Source organism: Onychostoma macrolepis, chromosome 08 (assembly GCF_012432095.1).
Source record: "Onychostoma macrolepis isolate SWU-2019 chromosome 08, ASM1243209v1, whole genome shotgun sequence".
In the NCBI taxonomy this organism is placed as follows: Eukaryota; Metazoa; Chordata; class Actinopteri; order Cypriniformes; family Cyprinidae; genus Onychostoma; species Onychostoma macrolepis.
The window spans coordinates 14,095,502-14,111,778 of record NC_081162.1 but is presented as its reverse complement, the minus strand read 5'-3'; the positions used below and the strand labels follow the sequence as shown (position 1 = coordinate 14,111,778).

Genomic DNA, 16,277 nt, shown 5'->3' with positions numbered 1-16,277 from the left:
TAAACATTTACGTTTATATGTAGAACATTATTGTTACAATTTAAATAGATGTATATTGCTGTGACAACAATACAAAAATACGTTTTAGAATTGTGTTGTCACCTTCCTCTTCCTCAGCATGTTTTTTTTTTTTTTTTTCGTGTTTGTGAGCGTGAACTCCAGAATGGTGTGTAAATGAGGATGCTGCGTGTCGTTCAGCAGGTGAAAGGAGCGTGGCGCGTGTCTCCGCTGACCAGGGAACGGCGCGTATCCCGCGCGAGCTCAAGCTTCCCCGGGGCTCCGGTCTCTGAGAGCTCTACCCAATAAGAGCGGAGAGACGGCGGGCTGTCAACATTCCTATCGCCCCTCTCTCTCCCCCCGTCGCCCACCCCTTCGGTCTGCAGTTCGCACAGTTCATCGCCCCGGTTTATCTCGCGCAGTCTGCTATCAGCGCTCGCAGACTCCAATGGAAAAACGGAGAGGCGCGTGTTTCACAGCCCTGCCTGAACGCCAAACGTGGAGAGAAAAAGTGGAAAAGTTGGCACTCTTTCTGATCAAATTGCACCTCACCGAGACTTCATCTGTTCTCAAGAGGAGGTGAAAAAAGAAAAGAAAGCGCTCTCTGAACCTGCCGTCTGGCTTGGATTATTTCTGCTGCGGTTGCCAGATTTCGGGGAATACTTTTATATGGCACACGCTAATATCCGGGCAGATACATGATATCCGTCCGTGCACCGTCCGCACGGAGCTCTACATCTGTCCAGCTATCAGCAATCCCAACTCCAGCAGGTCCCCTAAACCTAAACGGTCTTTACACCGGTTCCCTACAATACACAATCGTGTTTTCTTATCACCGCCGGAGGACACGCTCAACTATGTTTGGCTGCGGTAAAGTTCTTGGGTCGCCCCGTATTCTCAACAGATCCACCGCTGCTCCCGGAGGCTCAGGATTAAGACATATAATCAGAAACAGCGGTCCCCGTGCGTCCTCGCGGTTGTGTTGCGCGCTGCTGTTCCTCCTGCTCATCCTCACACCGCGCGTGGACTCGTCTTGGTGGTGAGTAGCGTCCAGCATCCCGACGCGCCGCCGGTGGCGCACACCCGCGCGCAGAAGCCGGGCGGGTTTTTTTTCTGCTCACAGTGACTGGCTGCTGTCAGTTGGGAGACTGAACATTTGCAGATGTTTATTATTAGGTAAAATTATTCTTACGTAGTTTTTACGTAGTTCAGTTTTGAAAAACAGTGGTCTGCGTTTAAGTGAGGTAGCCTATAGTTTGTATTTTTCTCTTAAAACACATGGAGGAGAGGTTAATGAAAAACAGGGGTTTAAAACCGTGGAGCAGTGTTTTCAATAATATCTGAGTTTTAATGGTAATTTTAAAGTGTAGCGCTGGTTTCAGGGTGTTTGACTTTTAAAGCAATTTCTGTCAGCGAAATATGTTGATGTTCGTCTCGCGCAGCCGAAAGTCTCGCGCCCCTAACAGTTGGCCAACTTAAACGTAAATACGTTTAAAAGTAAACTCTTTTTTATTTACTTATCATATGTAAATAAGTGATGAACAAAAAATATATAGGCTACTGATATTTTGTCCCTACGGATCCTGACGGAAAGCGCTCGGGCATCTGTTGCTATGGTTATCTTCTCAGGCGAGCGCGACCTCTGTTTGCGAGCGTCTGTTTAGCGCGGTCTGAAAAAAACTTGTAATCTAACTTTTGTGGTTACTAAAACACCATTTTTTGTTTAAAAACGCTGTTGAAATATGCATAGACCTATACTTATGTGAAATAATAGTTTTGAGACCCCCATCCTAATGTTTTCCTTTGGGGAGGTTCAAGCCTTAATTATGGGTCTCGGACCCCCCAAACTCCCCCATAATTCGCACCCTGGTGGGCAGACAGAGCTCGGAAGATGGCAGTCGACTCAACAACACACTAAAATGAACACACACGTCGCGCTTGGTGCAGGAACGCAGCTTCACCGCTCAAGATATTGGCATTTAAAACGCAATTATTCTAGAAACACACAAATCACGCGCTTCGCCCCCTCAAAAAGTCTCACGAGGGATGGGGTTTTCCCCAGAGCTTGTGCTTATGTATAGTAACAGGCTCTGCACATCATTATATCAGAGTTATGAGTCGGGTTTTCATGGTGTGCTTGAGGTGTCGTGCCAACCAATAACAGAGGAATAAATGAAATAACTGCAATATGTGTCAGGCCTCCTGCTTAGATACACAGCCACACACACACTTAGCTGGTGGAGCCTGAACAGTCATGTAGAAACCAGCCACATGCCCATTGCTCACATATAAATGCAGTTGAGGAGTTGTTGGGTTTTATACATGTGCATGTGGTTGTGTGTGTGTGAGATTAAGAAGACAAAAGTTAATGTTTTGCTTATTATACCAAGTATAAAACATCCATGTTCTATAGCGATCTCTGTTAAAGATCATATACGTTCATTACTGGACCCTCAACAACTGTATCAGGGATTACAGGTCTTACAAACAACTCAGAAATCAGTTACATGTTAAATTTGATGTGCATGAAACTAAGAAAGAAAGAAACCAGAGGAAAGCAAGTCCTTTGTCACTATCGTGGTGTAATAAGTCAAGCTGACATTCCCAATGTGAGGCACTCACCAGAGCCAGAGAGAAAGGGATCTCTCGCTCCTCTTTCTCTCTCTCTCTGATCTGCTCATCCATCACTTTAAGCAGACAGAGCAGGAATCCTCTTAAGCTACTGGGCGGCCTGTTAGCATCTCATACTAGTGAACTTATTTCACAGACACAGACACAGATGAAGCCAGACGTAAGCCTGCCCTGGACTTCCACACAGATAGAAAGGTGTGTGTGTCCTTTGAAGTGAACTTCATCTTTGACCTTTTGTTCCAGGGTTGGACAAAATTTAGAACTGAAAATTGGACACACCCCACAGAATGTCGAATAGGAATTTTAATTGGGCTGACAGAAATGTACTGAATTGCATATCTATCTATCTATCTATCTATCTATCTATCTATCTATCTATCTATCTATCTATCTATCTATCTATCTATCTATCTATCTATCTATCTATCTATCTATCTATCTATCTATCTATCTATCTGTTTGTAAGACCTTTGACCTTCAAACTTATGAACGAGGTCAACATGTTTTGACAAACTTTGCTTTTTCTAGTTGAAAATTACTATCATATGAAGTTGTTTAATTTCTCAATTCATTTCTAAATAGCGCACAAACTAGTTTTGTAATGGTCCAAGCATATTGCAATCTGCATAAAGATTGCGACATTATAGCACATGTACGTTTCAGCAATCCGCAAATCTTTTATCCAGAACAGCAGACCCCTAAAAACTTTAGAACTCTGATTCAGATGAAAAGTATGAAAGATATAATAGAATATGCTAATATTGATTTTGTTCTTGCATCAAAAGGGCCTGAGAATTGTTTTCCCTAACTTGCTTTCCTGTCTAAAGGAGAAAATGTGATTATGCCAATGTTGAAAAAGACAAAGATGGGGTGATCCAGAGAGATGGAGAGAAATAGGGAGGAGAGGAGTTTTTATCCACTATTTGGGTAATAGAAGCAACAAATTACTACAGTCGTGCATTCTTTACCCAGTCAAGCCTAACTAGACACACAGAGACACGCAGTGTAAATGAGAGCAGATTTTACTGTGTTTTTACAGCATGTGGTTGTGGTCCTGTGGATAATGATTTACTGCTGCTGGTAAAGCCAACCTGCAAACCACCACAGTGTGTGCGAAAAGCCTGGTGTGTGTGTGTGTGTGTATGAGTGTTTCCAAACTCTATCGAACACAAAGCTCAGGGGATGATAAAGCCCTATAATCACAGTCAAATGAGGCAGCGGAATGGGAGGAACACAGTCATAATAAAAAGGTTGATCAGCATTCACAAACATTTTTTTCAAAAGGTAAAAACCTTCATTTCTCATTAGAAATGCTCATTTTAGCAGACTAAAATATTTAGAACTAAGTCCTCCTTTAGTCTGACATGAGCGAGTGTGTGTTTGTGTGATGGCTGAGATTAAGCTCGATGTGATACAGTTTGGGTGTGTATGACAAAGAGAAGGAGTTTATGCCCGTTTCTGTTGGTGTTAGACAAAAATAAATAAATAAATCAAACAGTGATGGATTGAAACAATCAGAAAGGGAATGAAAAGTATATAGAGCTAGAACGCATCAGAATTCAATAAATCTCCTTCTGTTCGGATTTGCTGATTGGATTAAGTAGATAGAGCAGCAAAAGATAGTGGAGCCAATATATAATACTTCAGATCGTCTAAAAACTAAAGGTTTTACCTCAAAATGCAAGGTTACCATATAGGGCTCAAAAACATATTCCAAATCTGTTGATGTTGCACTTATTATGTAATTGCCTTCAAATAAATCATAAATAATGGTTGGTTTGTGAATGTCTGTTTATGACAAATGTCAGTTTGCCAAACTTCCCTCTGAAATTCCACTAATGAGTGGTAAGATTCTGGGAATGATCAGACTCAATCATCAGATTCTTTGGCATCAGACAATGCGTAATCACTGAATGTTTACCGATTCAGCACTTTTGTAATGACATTTGCTTGCAGAGTACCAACTGCTGTGATTGATTGAAGCAATTCAGGTTTTAAGCGTCTGTGTTTGTGTCTGTGTTTCAGGTACATTGGAGCCCTTGGTGCCCGTGTGATCTGTGACAACATTCCCGGGCTGGTGAATAAACAGAGGCAGTTGTGTCAGAAGTACCCAGACATCATGCAGTCGATTGGGGGCGGGGCTAAAGAGTGGATTCGAGAGTGCCAGCATCAATTCCGTCATCACCGCTGGAACTGCAGCGCCCTGGACAGAGACCATACCGTTTTTGGGAGAGTCATACAGCGCAGTGAGTGCTGGAAATGTCTCAGTGTGTGTTTTGGAGGCAATAGCAGTCAAAGGAATAATTGTGATTTTTAAATATTTTTGAAAAAAAAAAAAATAATAATAAAAATGTATGCTGAACAAGGCTTTGATTTATTTGATCAAAAAACAAACAAACAAACAAACAAACAAACAAACAAAACAAAAAAACAGTTATATTGCAAAATATTATTACAAATTAAAATAACTCCAGTCTTCAATGTCAAATAATCCTTCAGAAATCATTCTAATATGCTGATTTAGTGCTCAGCTTTTATTGGTGCTCTCTTATTCTTATTCTTCTTATTATCAAGGTTTAAAACATTTTTCAGGAACCTTTGATGAACAGAAAGTTCAATGAACAGCATATATTTGAAAATAATTATAATAATAATATTTATCTAAAAATATAAAAAATAATATTTTGAAGCATTATAAATGTCTTTACTGACACTTTTGGTCAATTTAATTTGTCCTTGCTGAATAAAAGTATTATATTATTTAATATACCCCCAAATTTTGAAAAGTAATGTATCATGGTTTCTACAAAATTATTAAATAATAATAAGAAATAATTTTGAGCTGAAAAAAACAAAACAATAAAAAAAACATCAGTATATTAGAATGATTTCTGAAGAATCATGTGAAGCTGAAGACTGGAGTATACTGCTGAAAATTCAGTTTTGCCATCATGACAATAAACCATTTTAAATAAATCACAATTATTTTGATTATTTTATCATTTTATATATTATTATATTTATATTGATCATATTATTGTTATATAATAATACTGTATAACACAATATTGCTATTTTTACTGTATTTTAGATTGAAATAGAGACTTTTTCAAAAACAATTAAAAATTTTATTTTTAAAATATTTACTTCAATTTTTTGTCCAGTAGTGTATGTGTGTGTGTGTGTGTGTGTGTGTGTGTATGTGTGCATTCCCCCAGTCAGATACACATATTACATACAGCAAATACCTAGATCATCATACTGTAATGTCACCACAGTATATCAGCAAGGATTAGAATAGAATAATGATATTTTAAACAGTTATGCTCTTGGACATGTCCATGCCTGTTTATCACTGTGGGATATTAATGAAACGACTCAGATCTCACAGGAAAATCCAGCCACATTCACACAAATCCCTCGCCAGGTGTGATAAACAGACAAAACCTCGCAGGATCATTTAAATCAGTCTGAACCTGAAGTTTACTCAAGAAATCTGCACTGTAAATGTGCTTTCTGTTTGGCTTTCATACAGCGTTCCAAAGATCCCTGTGTGAAAATATCACCCCTCCAGCATTCTCTATGCCTCTTTACCACATAAACAGGCATAGTGGATGTAAATGTTTGGAGAGATGATTCTGGCAGCCGGACAGACTCTCGCAGCACTGTGCATATTCAGTTTATGATGGTTGCCAAGAAAGGATTCTCCTATAAACAGCAACTGTACTATTACAAAAATCTATTTTTCTTCAGAGAATATCTATCTGTATGAATGATGGAGCGATTCAAACATAGATATCCTCCAGATGTCATTGCACTACATGAGCACAGATCATTAAAACACATTTTAGCTGCAACAGGAAACTGAAAACGACTGAAGAGCGGCGTGAGAAGGATAATATGTGAAGATCTGGGCAGGGGGTCTTAACATATAAGACTCCATTAAAACAATATTTTAATCCTGTGGAAGTTATTTATATACACTAGAACTTCAGGGTTATTTAAATGCTAGTGTACTCCACATTTAGCAGATATATTTAAAGCTTTAAAAACGTCATTATTCATGTCTCTTGTGTAATTTAAAAGCTATTGATATGTCCTTTAATATTGCCATGTAATATTAATTTAATGTGAAAATAAGGACACATTTTACTGTAATAGGATCTTACCTGCCACAAAAATGCAAGAATACAGTTCAAAAGCAAAAACAATACTGTGAAATACTTATTCGATTTTAAAATTATTTTTTATTTTATTTTAATATATTATAAAATGTAAGTTATTCCTGTGATGCTAACTCCATTTTCAGTTGTCTTTACTTCGAACTTCAGTGTCACATGATCCTTCAGAATTCATTCTAATATGCTGATTTGTACCCATTTGTATAAAATAGAAATGCTTGTAACATTTTAGACGTGCTTACTGTCAAGTTAATGCATCCTCGCTAATAGAAAAAAGAGTGTTAGCATGTATTTTATGCAAGTACATTCCATAATATAAATAGTGAAGCACACATTTGGTTCAATCACAAAATTGGACAATTACAAGGAGTACAGAGGAGGAGTCGATGATTACTTTTTTTCTCTTTCTTATATTCAGTCAGGCTAAAGAAATCAGTGTGAGTGACGTAAGTCCAAACATGCAGGACGCTTAGAAATACCAGGTTAGGGTTAGAAAATAACTGTGGCAGTTCACTATCAGACTGCTAGCCTTCAAACAATTTATCCTAGCAGAGAATGGCCCACCCTGGAGGGATTAGGCCTGTACTAATATTTAAACAAAACACTCACACTGGGGCCAGTCATGCCTCTATGGGCAGGTCTCTAGTGGACAAATCAGAAGTGCTGTTTGAGATTATATGAGAGCGGAGGGTGTAATTAAGTGTTTGTGAGTGTCTGATAAAAGTCCTGCATGTGTTTGTTGTGGCTTCATGATTCTTGTCTTCGCAGGCAGTCGTGAGGCGGCGTTCGTATACGCAATCTCCTCAGCAGGAGTGGTTTTCGCCATTACCCGCGCCTGCAGTCAGGGGGAGCTGAAGACGTGCAACTGTGACCCCCACAAGCGCGGCCGGGCCAGTGACGAACGAGGAGAGTTTGACTGGGGTGGCTGCAGTGATAATATAAACTATGGGATAAAATTCGCCAAAGCCTTCGTAGATGCAAAAGAGCGAACTGTGAAAGACGCACGAGCACTCATGAACCTTCATAATAACCGCTGTGGGAGAATGGTAAGGTTATGTACGTTTAAGATAATGGAACTCTACCCATGTGGCGGAGAAACCTTACAAAATCTCATGTTGAATGAAACACATATTACAACTACTGACACATTGACGCTGTTCTGTGATAACGTTCCTGTAAAACTCTGTTTACATTCTGCAGCTATTCTTGGCCACGTGGAATCTGTTTATATAATTACTACTAGGGATGTTTTTTTTTTGGTTTCTGTTTTATAGGCTGTAAAGCGGTTTATGAAGCTGGAGTGTAAATGTCACGGAGTCAGTGGGTCGTGTACTCTGAGAACCTGCTGGTTGGCAATGTCGGATTTCCGTAAAACGGGAGATTACCTTCGCAAGAAATACAATGGTGCCATCGAGGTAACCATGAACCAAGATGGGACAGGATTCACAGTAGCCAATAAAGACTTCAGGAAAGCCACAAAAAATGATCTGGTGTACTTCGAAAACTCACCTGATTATTGTGTCATGGACAAAGCTGCAGGTAAGAAAGAGAAAATATACAAAAAAACTTTTCATTAATTGTAGTACTTTAATTATTTTGATTTATTAGTAATAATTATTTAATTATTTATGTAATAATATATATTTTTATTACTTATTCAATTTTTTTTAATGATTTTTTCTTTCATTTTTTGAAGTTTGCTTCTGGTTATGCCTGTTCCACAAAGAATGCATGCATTAATAGCAAACTTTTTCTTAGATTTCTTAAAAATCACAAAGTTTACAACTGAATCAAAGATACCACGCTTAGGGCCGACATTTTCTAAAATGCAAAGTCTTGATGTTAAGCTTTTCAGGTTGAATTAATTGTCCAGTTGTTTAATAATTAGGGTTAAAGAGTTTAGAATAAACTAAGCCTGAATGTTTGAAGAATATCAGTACAGCAATGTCTTTCAAGCAGTGTAACTCATTTAGTAATAATGCAAGTAGCACTAAACTATTCTGTGACTCATGTATTACCAATGGCACAAATAGTTAACTCTGCTGCCCCTGAATCACTCAGTATTAACAAAATTAATGTCAAACTCGGGTTTCACATGGATTTCTCAGAATTAAGAGTTAGATCACACAAGACGTCAGAACGCATGAAGTGCTCAGCCTGTCTGATAAAAAGAAAATAATATACTGTAGTGTCAATTCAGTGGAATATCCTGTTTACGAGAAACTATAAAGTGTTTAATGTAACAAGACTAAAAGGCTGAGTCACTTGTCACAGGCCTCAGAGGATTCTCATTCATGAGATTCAGTCTGATGGTGGTAAGCCATGTTAATTTTTACATGACTCGAGAGTGTAGAGAAAGATAGGCTTCAGTAACTGAGGTAAATTGACTCTCACACCTGCCCTGCCCTAAACCTAACCAGAAACCTTAAGGGTAAAAAGGGCAACCAAGGCTTTGACAGGGTCAGAAGAGGTGGGATGGGATTTTTTTGCTTTGTTAATCCTTGATGCTCTCACACTCCTCTGCATGTATCATCTGGAATACCTGCAAAATCCCATGTTCAGCTGGTGATGGGTCAGAAATAGTGAGGACAGTCTTAAGACTGACCAGCCGACTAATAGTTTAGACAGCATATGCCTTCTGGAAATGTGTCACGTCACCTGGCTAGGACAGTGTGTTTCTCTGCTTTCTGAGATCAGTACTGCAGCTCATGCATCAGTGTGACGGTTTGAGTGTGTGTTTGGGTCAGACAGACAGCTCACAGCTCAGTGATTTCAGAGGGTCAATGCGCTTACCCCCTAACCACCACCAGCACCACCACCCCAGTGGAATTTGCACCCCAAGGATACAACAGGCTCATTTTTCAAATCCCATTCTTTCAAAGCTGCCAGCACAACCATCACTCTCTGGTTCTCATGGCCGCAGGGCAGGCAGAGATTTTTTTTTTTTTAAGAGAGAGACCATCACTGTCCACTGTGTGTTTAACCTTGCGAAACAACAACATGCAGACTCACCAAAACACCAACCTGATTAGATATGGTCTTACTTTCCTTGTTACTTTGTGTTACAAGAACGTTATCAAGTACACTTTTAAAACCAAAGATCCTAACTTTTCAATGAACAGTTCTTAAACAACCATTTTTTTCTTAGTGGTAACAACATTTTAATAATCTATAGAACCTTTGGTTACACTTTATTTTAAGATGTCCTTGTTACAGTGTAATTATACATTTAAGTACTGAGTAATGTTAATTAACTACATGTTCTTACTATATGGTTAGGGTTAGGATTACGGTTTGTCTTATAGGGTTGCTTACATGTAATTATGCATAGTTAATTGTTATTATAATAGTAAATACATGTAACGTGTAACAAGGACACCTTAAAATCAAGTATTTCTTTTTTTTTCAACCTTTTGTAAAATGGAAATATTCCATGAATGTAAAATGTTCTTCACAGATCCATCAATGCCAATTAAGAACCTTTATTTCTAAGGGTGTATTTCTGCGTCTGTATATCAAAGTTCATCTGTTCTTTGAAGTTATGTCATTATTATTTCACAGACATAATTTTTTGTGTCTAGTCAAACAGTATTTTGGCTAAATTCTAGGACTCAGACTACATTAACTTTGTAATCATGACAAGAATTTTATTTATTTACTGTCTATTGAATTTAAAAAAAAAGTTTTGCCTAAAGCATGTATTTTATGGTAATTTACTGATCACAAGAAATATGCATTTACAAATTTGAATCTGTTTAATTTAATTTTATCTAATTCTTTCTTGTTAATAGCCTTTTAATTGTGTTTTCTTGTAGTCAAAAAGAGTGATACATGGTTATAAATATTAATGAAATATAAAGCAGATACGCATACTAAATATATGAATATAATTTATATGACTAAATAAATGACCTTATAATGAATAATGATATAAAAAACTTATGGTAAGAAGAATTTAGCATATAAAAAAATACAAAAAATTTTTCCCACTCTAAATATATCTTAGTAAAATTATATTTGAATATTTAATGATTTAATAATTTGATGGTTGTTGTAAATATATTATAAAATCCTTAATTTTGGAGGGTGCACAAAAAAAATCATAAAATATGTCAAAATGTACTGTATTAATTTGAAGGAAATTTCAATATTTATTTTTTACCTGTGTTTTGAATTTTGCATTTAATGGATTTAGTCCTGGTAATGATCAGTACTTTTTTGTTATTTTACAGATTTATTTCATACAGTGTATATCGTGGGTGACCACTTGACGGCCGATGTAAAATCTGGGTCTTGGAGCAAAACTAGTAATCACTTTCCTTCTTCGCATTCTAGGTTCATTGGGTACTGCTGGTCGGGTCTGTAACAAGACGTCCCGGGGGACCGACGGCTGCGAGGTCATGTGTTGTGGGCGGGGCTATGACACCACACGCATAAAACGCATCACCAAGTGTGAGTGTAAGTTTAAGTGGTGCTGCGCCGTGGAGTGCAAAGACTGCGAGGAGGCCGTCGACATTCACACCTGCAAAGCTCCTAAACGTGCCGAATGGCTGGACCAGACCTGAGACACACCCACTTCCCCCCGTTCCTCAGGATTTTGTCCACGGCATTCTGGGATATGAAGTCCATCCCTTGCATTTTTTAACTTGCCCCCAAATCCCTCTTATTTGTTGCATGGCTTTATTTGAACTTATTTTGTGAAAGCACTACAACTGAAATCTACATTTCTCATGAGCGCCTTGCACACTTTGCCCAATATGGCAGATTTTTCTCTCTTTCTTTTTCTCTCTTTGTTTTTGTTTTGAATTGGTCAGAGGACGGTAAAGGTTTAAGATTTAAGAACAACCTGTGCTGTAACGTGTTGGTGTATTTTTTGTTTCGTTTTGACGTGAGAATTTTGTTCTGTGAGTGTTGTTTTGTGACAAAAGGTGTGCTGCTTTTAAAATAATATTTTAAACTGACTCTGAGCCTATCAGATATTATCATGGCTAATAGCTGAATATGTACATCACATGTTATTGAAAACACAACCGTGTGCTTAACATACATCACGTGCCCATACTGGACAGTATTTTACTATCGGTACTGAATATAACAGAGTGAATGAGGCTGGTCAGAGGGGCTCAAGAGGACAAAAATGGATGACAGCTATGTGGGCTGCTCACTCCACATGGAGCCCTAACAGAGAGTTTCTCTGGAAGCTACAGAGGTAATATTAATAATATAAACGAGCATGCACTAAGGACATTAGCTAACAGTTGAGCGAAAATTACATGTTATTATAAAACTCATCATTGCCTGTGTAAACATGAAGAAAGGTGTTAACAGCTGTGACTGGTAGAGGTGTAAGCTCTCTTTAGCTCTCCTGTGCTGTGGTACTTGTTAACTGTGTTATTATTTTTTCAGCAGAAGTTCATATAAAGACATTAAGTATGACATAAAGAGTCATTTTATTTTGCTTTTCTTCAGCATGCTTTCCCGCCAGTTTTTTAAGCCAATTACCTTAGCTGTTGATGTCATGTGACTAATTTTTCTGGAACTGCAGGATAATGATGTCATGGCAGCACAAGTTCACTTTATCCTTTTTTGAAGTCCTCTAAAAAGAATTGAGTATTGGTAAAATATCTACTTTAATGATATATATATATATATATATATACTGTATATATATATATATATATATATATATATACACTACTGATCAAAAGTTTGTGGCCAGTGAGATATTTAAGATATATAAAACTGTTTTCAACATTGATAATAATAAGAAATGTTTCTTGAGTACCACCTTCGTTTTATCAGGATGATTTCTGAGGGATCATGTGACCCTAAAGACGGAAAAATGGCTGCTGAAAATACAGCTCTGCCTCAAAGGAGTAGTTCTAGTACTTCCAGAATGAAAATTTCCTGGTCATTTACTCAGCCCCATGTCATCCAAGATGTCATCCAAGATGTTCATATATTTCTTTCTTCAGTCGCAAAGAAATTAAGATTTTGAGGAAAACATTCCAGGAATTTTCTCCATATTATAGACTTCAGTGGTGGTCAACGGGTTAAAGGTCCAAATTGCAGTTTCAGTGCAGCTTCAAAGGGCTCGATCCGAGGAGTAAGGGTCTTATCCCATAACGATCAGTCATTTTCTTAAAAAAATAAAAATGTGTATACATTTTAACCACAAATGCTCATGTGCGTCTTCACAAATTACATAATCACGTTGAAAAGTTCACGCGTGGTTAGTTCGTCTGTGTACTTCAGTTCAAAAAGGAAGGGTAGGGCTATCTCATTTTCTCCTTACAACTTCAAAATCGTCTGACATCGTTGATTTACCTTTTTTGCAAAGGGCGTTTTGACTTTCTTTGCAGGTTTGCTTTGTAAACACTGGATTGCTACTACCGCGTAATGTAATTACGTAATGCGCGAGGTTGACCTGTTGCAAGATGAGCATTTGTGGTTAAAAAGTATATAAATGACCTATCGTTTTGCTAGATAAGACACTTATTCCTCGGGTGGGATCACGTAGAGCCCTTTGAAGCTGCATTAAAACTACAATTTGGACCTTCAACCCATTGGCCACCTTTGAAGTCTATTATGTGGAGAAAAATCCTGGATTGTTTTCCCACAAAACCCATCTTTTCGACTGAAGAAAGAAAGACGTGAACATCTTGGATGACATAGGGGTGAGTAAATTATCAGGAAATTTTCATTCTGGAAGTGAACTACTCCTTTAAGGGGTCATGCTAACCAGCCAGAAATTGACCCCTTGGCTTAAATCAGAGTTTGCATTAGGGTATCTTAAGAGAGATCTCAGACATAAGCACTGCTTAATAAAAGGGCCTCCCTTTCTACAAAACGTGACCAATGACCAACATGAACTGTCCAATAATGAGTTGATTAGTTTAATGACAGGGCAGAGGGAGCTTTGAACAGGCCACCATCACAGTGGGGCTTGTGTCTGCTTGTGATTTTCAGTTTGTTTTCTAACCATAGCATGTCCTACAATCTTCTCTCCTTGATTAGGAACAACACGTGTTTTCAGAAGATCTGCTTTTATTGGAAAAATATGTTTTACAATGGTCAATTTCATGATAACATTCAGTGAACCACTCTTGAGAACCATTAATGATTTATGGCATTTATCAAAAGAAATACACTATTTTTGACAATAAATCACTTTATTTTCTGTAAAAAGCCTGTTATGCAGCAGAAACGCTGCTAAACTGCACACTTACCATTGTTCCATGAATTTTCAGTAGCAAAATCCAATCACTTCAATGGGAATCTACACAACTAGGAATTTCACATGAAGGTAAAATATTTTCCCATGCAGATTTCTCATTGTGTTCAAGACAGTCAAGTGAATTTGCCGCACTGACAGACAGAAAGCTGCTACACTATCGACAACAGGCCTAATCGCCTGGCCTAAATATACAAACGACATGATACCCCCATCCTGAGTTTCTCCGGGCCATCAATCCAAGACACCCAGATCAACCTGACCATCATCCTATCCCATCTACCTTTTCATCCTCTTCCAACGTATCCCTAACATTCTGAACAATAAACTATTCAATTACATATTTGGTTGTGGTGTGGTCCTTGCTCGTGAACCTCCCTTTAGGTACAAAGGTGTACCTTTTGAAAAGGTACCAACCTGGTGACAGCTTTCGTTCCTTAATTTCTAAGAATGTATACCTATTTGCACTTACATGCACTTTACTATCTAGATAATGTGAGTGTAGCTCAGCTTCATTCAGCATCTATACAGGTCAATCAGACTACAGCTGGTCTCTGCACTGTGCACTTGCTGCAAAAGACAAAGGTAGTGCACAATGTCTATTTAATCATTCAAATATCCAATTACGTATTGTGTCGTATACTTTGACACATAGGTGAAGACTGTAGCTTGATGATACTGATGAAAACATATTGATTGTATATATTGCAGTTACACTGCAGATTTGTTTACATACTGTTTGTGTGTGAGTTTTGTAAAAGTGAAAGTATTGTAATCTGTCAAACATTAAGTATTTTCTAAGTATAGTATGATCTTACAGGGAAGCAGATGTGCACAGTAAGGCTGTGGTATAGTTCTCAGATTGCCTTGAATGAGCTGTGGGCCATTATTACTAATCGTTACAGTATGATAATTCAGGCCATTTAACAGTGGCCTTAAACACACTTAATATGACCCTAGAGGATCAGGGCGCTGATAGAGAGATATAGAAACAAAGGGATAGTGAGAGATCAGTGTTGCCTGCAGCCACGTGTCTCCAGCTAATAAATAGGCAGCATGGTATCTGACGAATGCCACCGATCTGGGCCTGCTGAGTGGTCTGTTTGGGTCTGCCCTAATTCCGCTGGCGGGTGAGAGGGTGCATGACCCTGATTAAGATCCAGGTTTCATACAGTGATTTATGAAACCTGGTTCAGAGAAGTTGTGCTACAGACAACTCTCAAGCCCAGTTTGGGTTTGCACTATGTGCACCGGCAGTTCTGAGAAGAGATGTTTTTTGAGACTGAATAAAAGGTCAAATGATTTATCTCATACGGCGCTCTACTATTCACTTCATCCATCAGAAAATATTTTGTCAGATGAAGAGAACTCAGGATTTAATAAAATAAGGTAACATAGTGAAGCATAACAGATGGTTTTCATGTAAATGATAAACAAGAAGGGTTTTCTGATGAGGTGAAATATATTAGCGGGATGGATGGTTGGTGTGAAAATATAATAGTAGCTGACATACGTCACATGTGGTGGCCATGGCCACATAACTGTATATCAAACATCAAATACAGTATTGGTCAAAATATTTTTTTTCAATGTTTTTGAAAGATGTCTCTTATGCTCAGCATGGCTGAATTTATTTAGTAAATAGCAAAAGTCATAGCAGAGAAATACTGTAAAATATTGTTAAAGTTTAAAATTACTGTATATATTTTAATATATTTTAAAATGTAATTTATTCCAGAGATGTCAAAGCTGAATTTTCAGCATCATTACTCCAGTCTTCAGTCTCACATGATCCTTCAGAAATCATTCTAACATGCTGATTTGGTGCTCAAGAAACATTTATTATTATCATCAATTCCGAAAACAGTTGTGCTGCTTAATATTTTTGTGAAAACCGTGATACATTTCATTCAGGATTCTTTGATGAACAAAGTTCAATAGAACAGCATTTATCTAAAATGTAAATATTTTGTAACAATGTCAAAGTCTTTTTACCTAACCTTTGATTAATTTATTCTGTACTTTGATCAGTTTATTGTGTAAATTATTAATTTCTTAAAAAAAAAAAAAAAAAACTTACTGACCCCACATGAACAGTATATATTCTGACTGCTTGTAATTGTGTTGTCACACAGCAGTATAGCTTGTCGCTAGAGGCCATTTGTTGTCATTATGTCAAAAATAGTGCAAAATTTCAAATGTTTTTTTTTTCTTTTTATCTCATACCCTATACA

General features: G+C 37.7%; 1 protein-coding gene across 3 annotated transcripts; it reads left to right on the top strand.

The window, feature by feature from the left end:
- Positions 1 to 428: 428 nt before the first annotated feature.
- wnt2bb (wingless-type MMTV integration site family, member 2Bb) lies at positions 429 to 12,228 on the top strand. 3 transcript variants are annotated; one of them, XM_058785786.1, is made up of 6 exons: positions 429 to 1,036; positions 2,692 to 2,823; positions 4,654 to 4,874; positions 7,578 to 7,855; positions 8,084 to 8,348; positions 11,145 to 12,228. In XM_058785786.1, the coding sequence occupies exons 1-6, from the start codon at positions 696 to 698 to the stop codon at positions 11,372 to 11,374; spliced, it is 1,467 nt and encodes a 488-aa protein (XP_058641769.1). In that variant the 5' UTR covers positions 429 to 695; the 3' UTR covers positions 11,375 to 12,228. The 3 variants fall into 3 exon arrangements, with proteins under 3 accessions (XP_058641769.1, XP_058641766.1, XP_058641767.1); XM_058785783.1 differs by lacking the exon at positions 2,692 to 2,823; XM_058785784.1 differs by lacking the exons at positions 429 to 1,036; positions 2,692 to 2,823 and adding an exon at positions 1,126 to 1,173.
- The last annotated feature ends 4,049 nt before the right edge of the window (positions 12,229 to 16,277 follow it).

Bases quoted from the DNA above. Each gene is read 5' to 3' on its own strand.
- wnt2bb (XM_058785786.1), top strand. From the start codon at position 696: ATGATATCCGTCCGTGCACCGTCCGCACGGAGCTCTACATCTGTCCAG. The intron at 2,824-4,653 runs GTGTGTGTGTCC...TCTGTGTTTCAG, and splicing joins ACTTCCACACAGATAGAAAG to GTACATTGGAGCCCTTGGTG. The intron at 8,349-11,144 runs GTAAGAAAGAGA...TTCGCATTCTAG, and splicing joins TGTCATGGACAAAGCTGCAG to GTTCATTGGGTACTGCTGGT.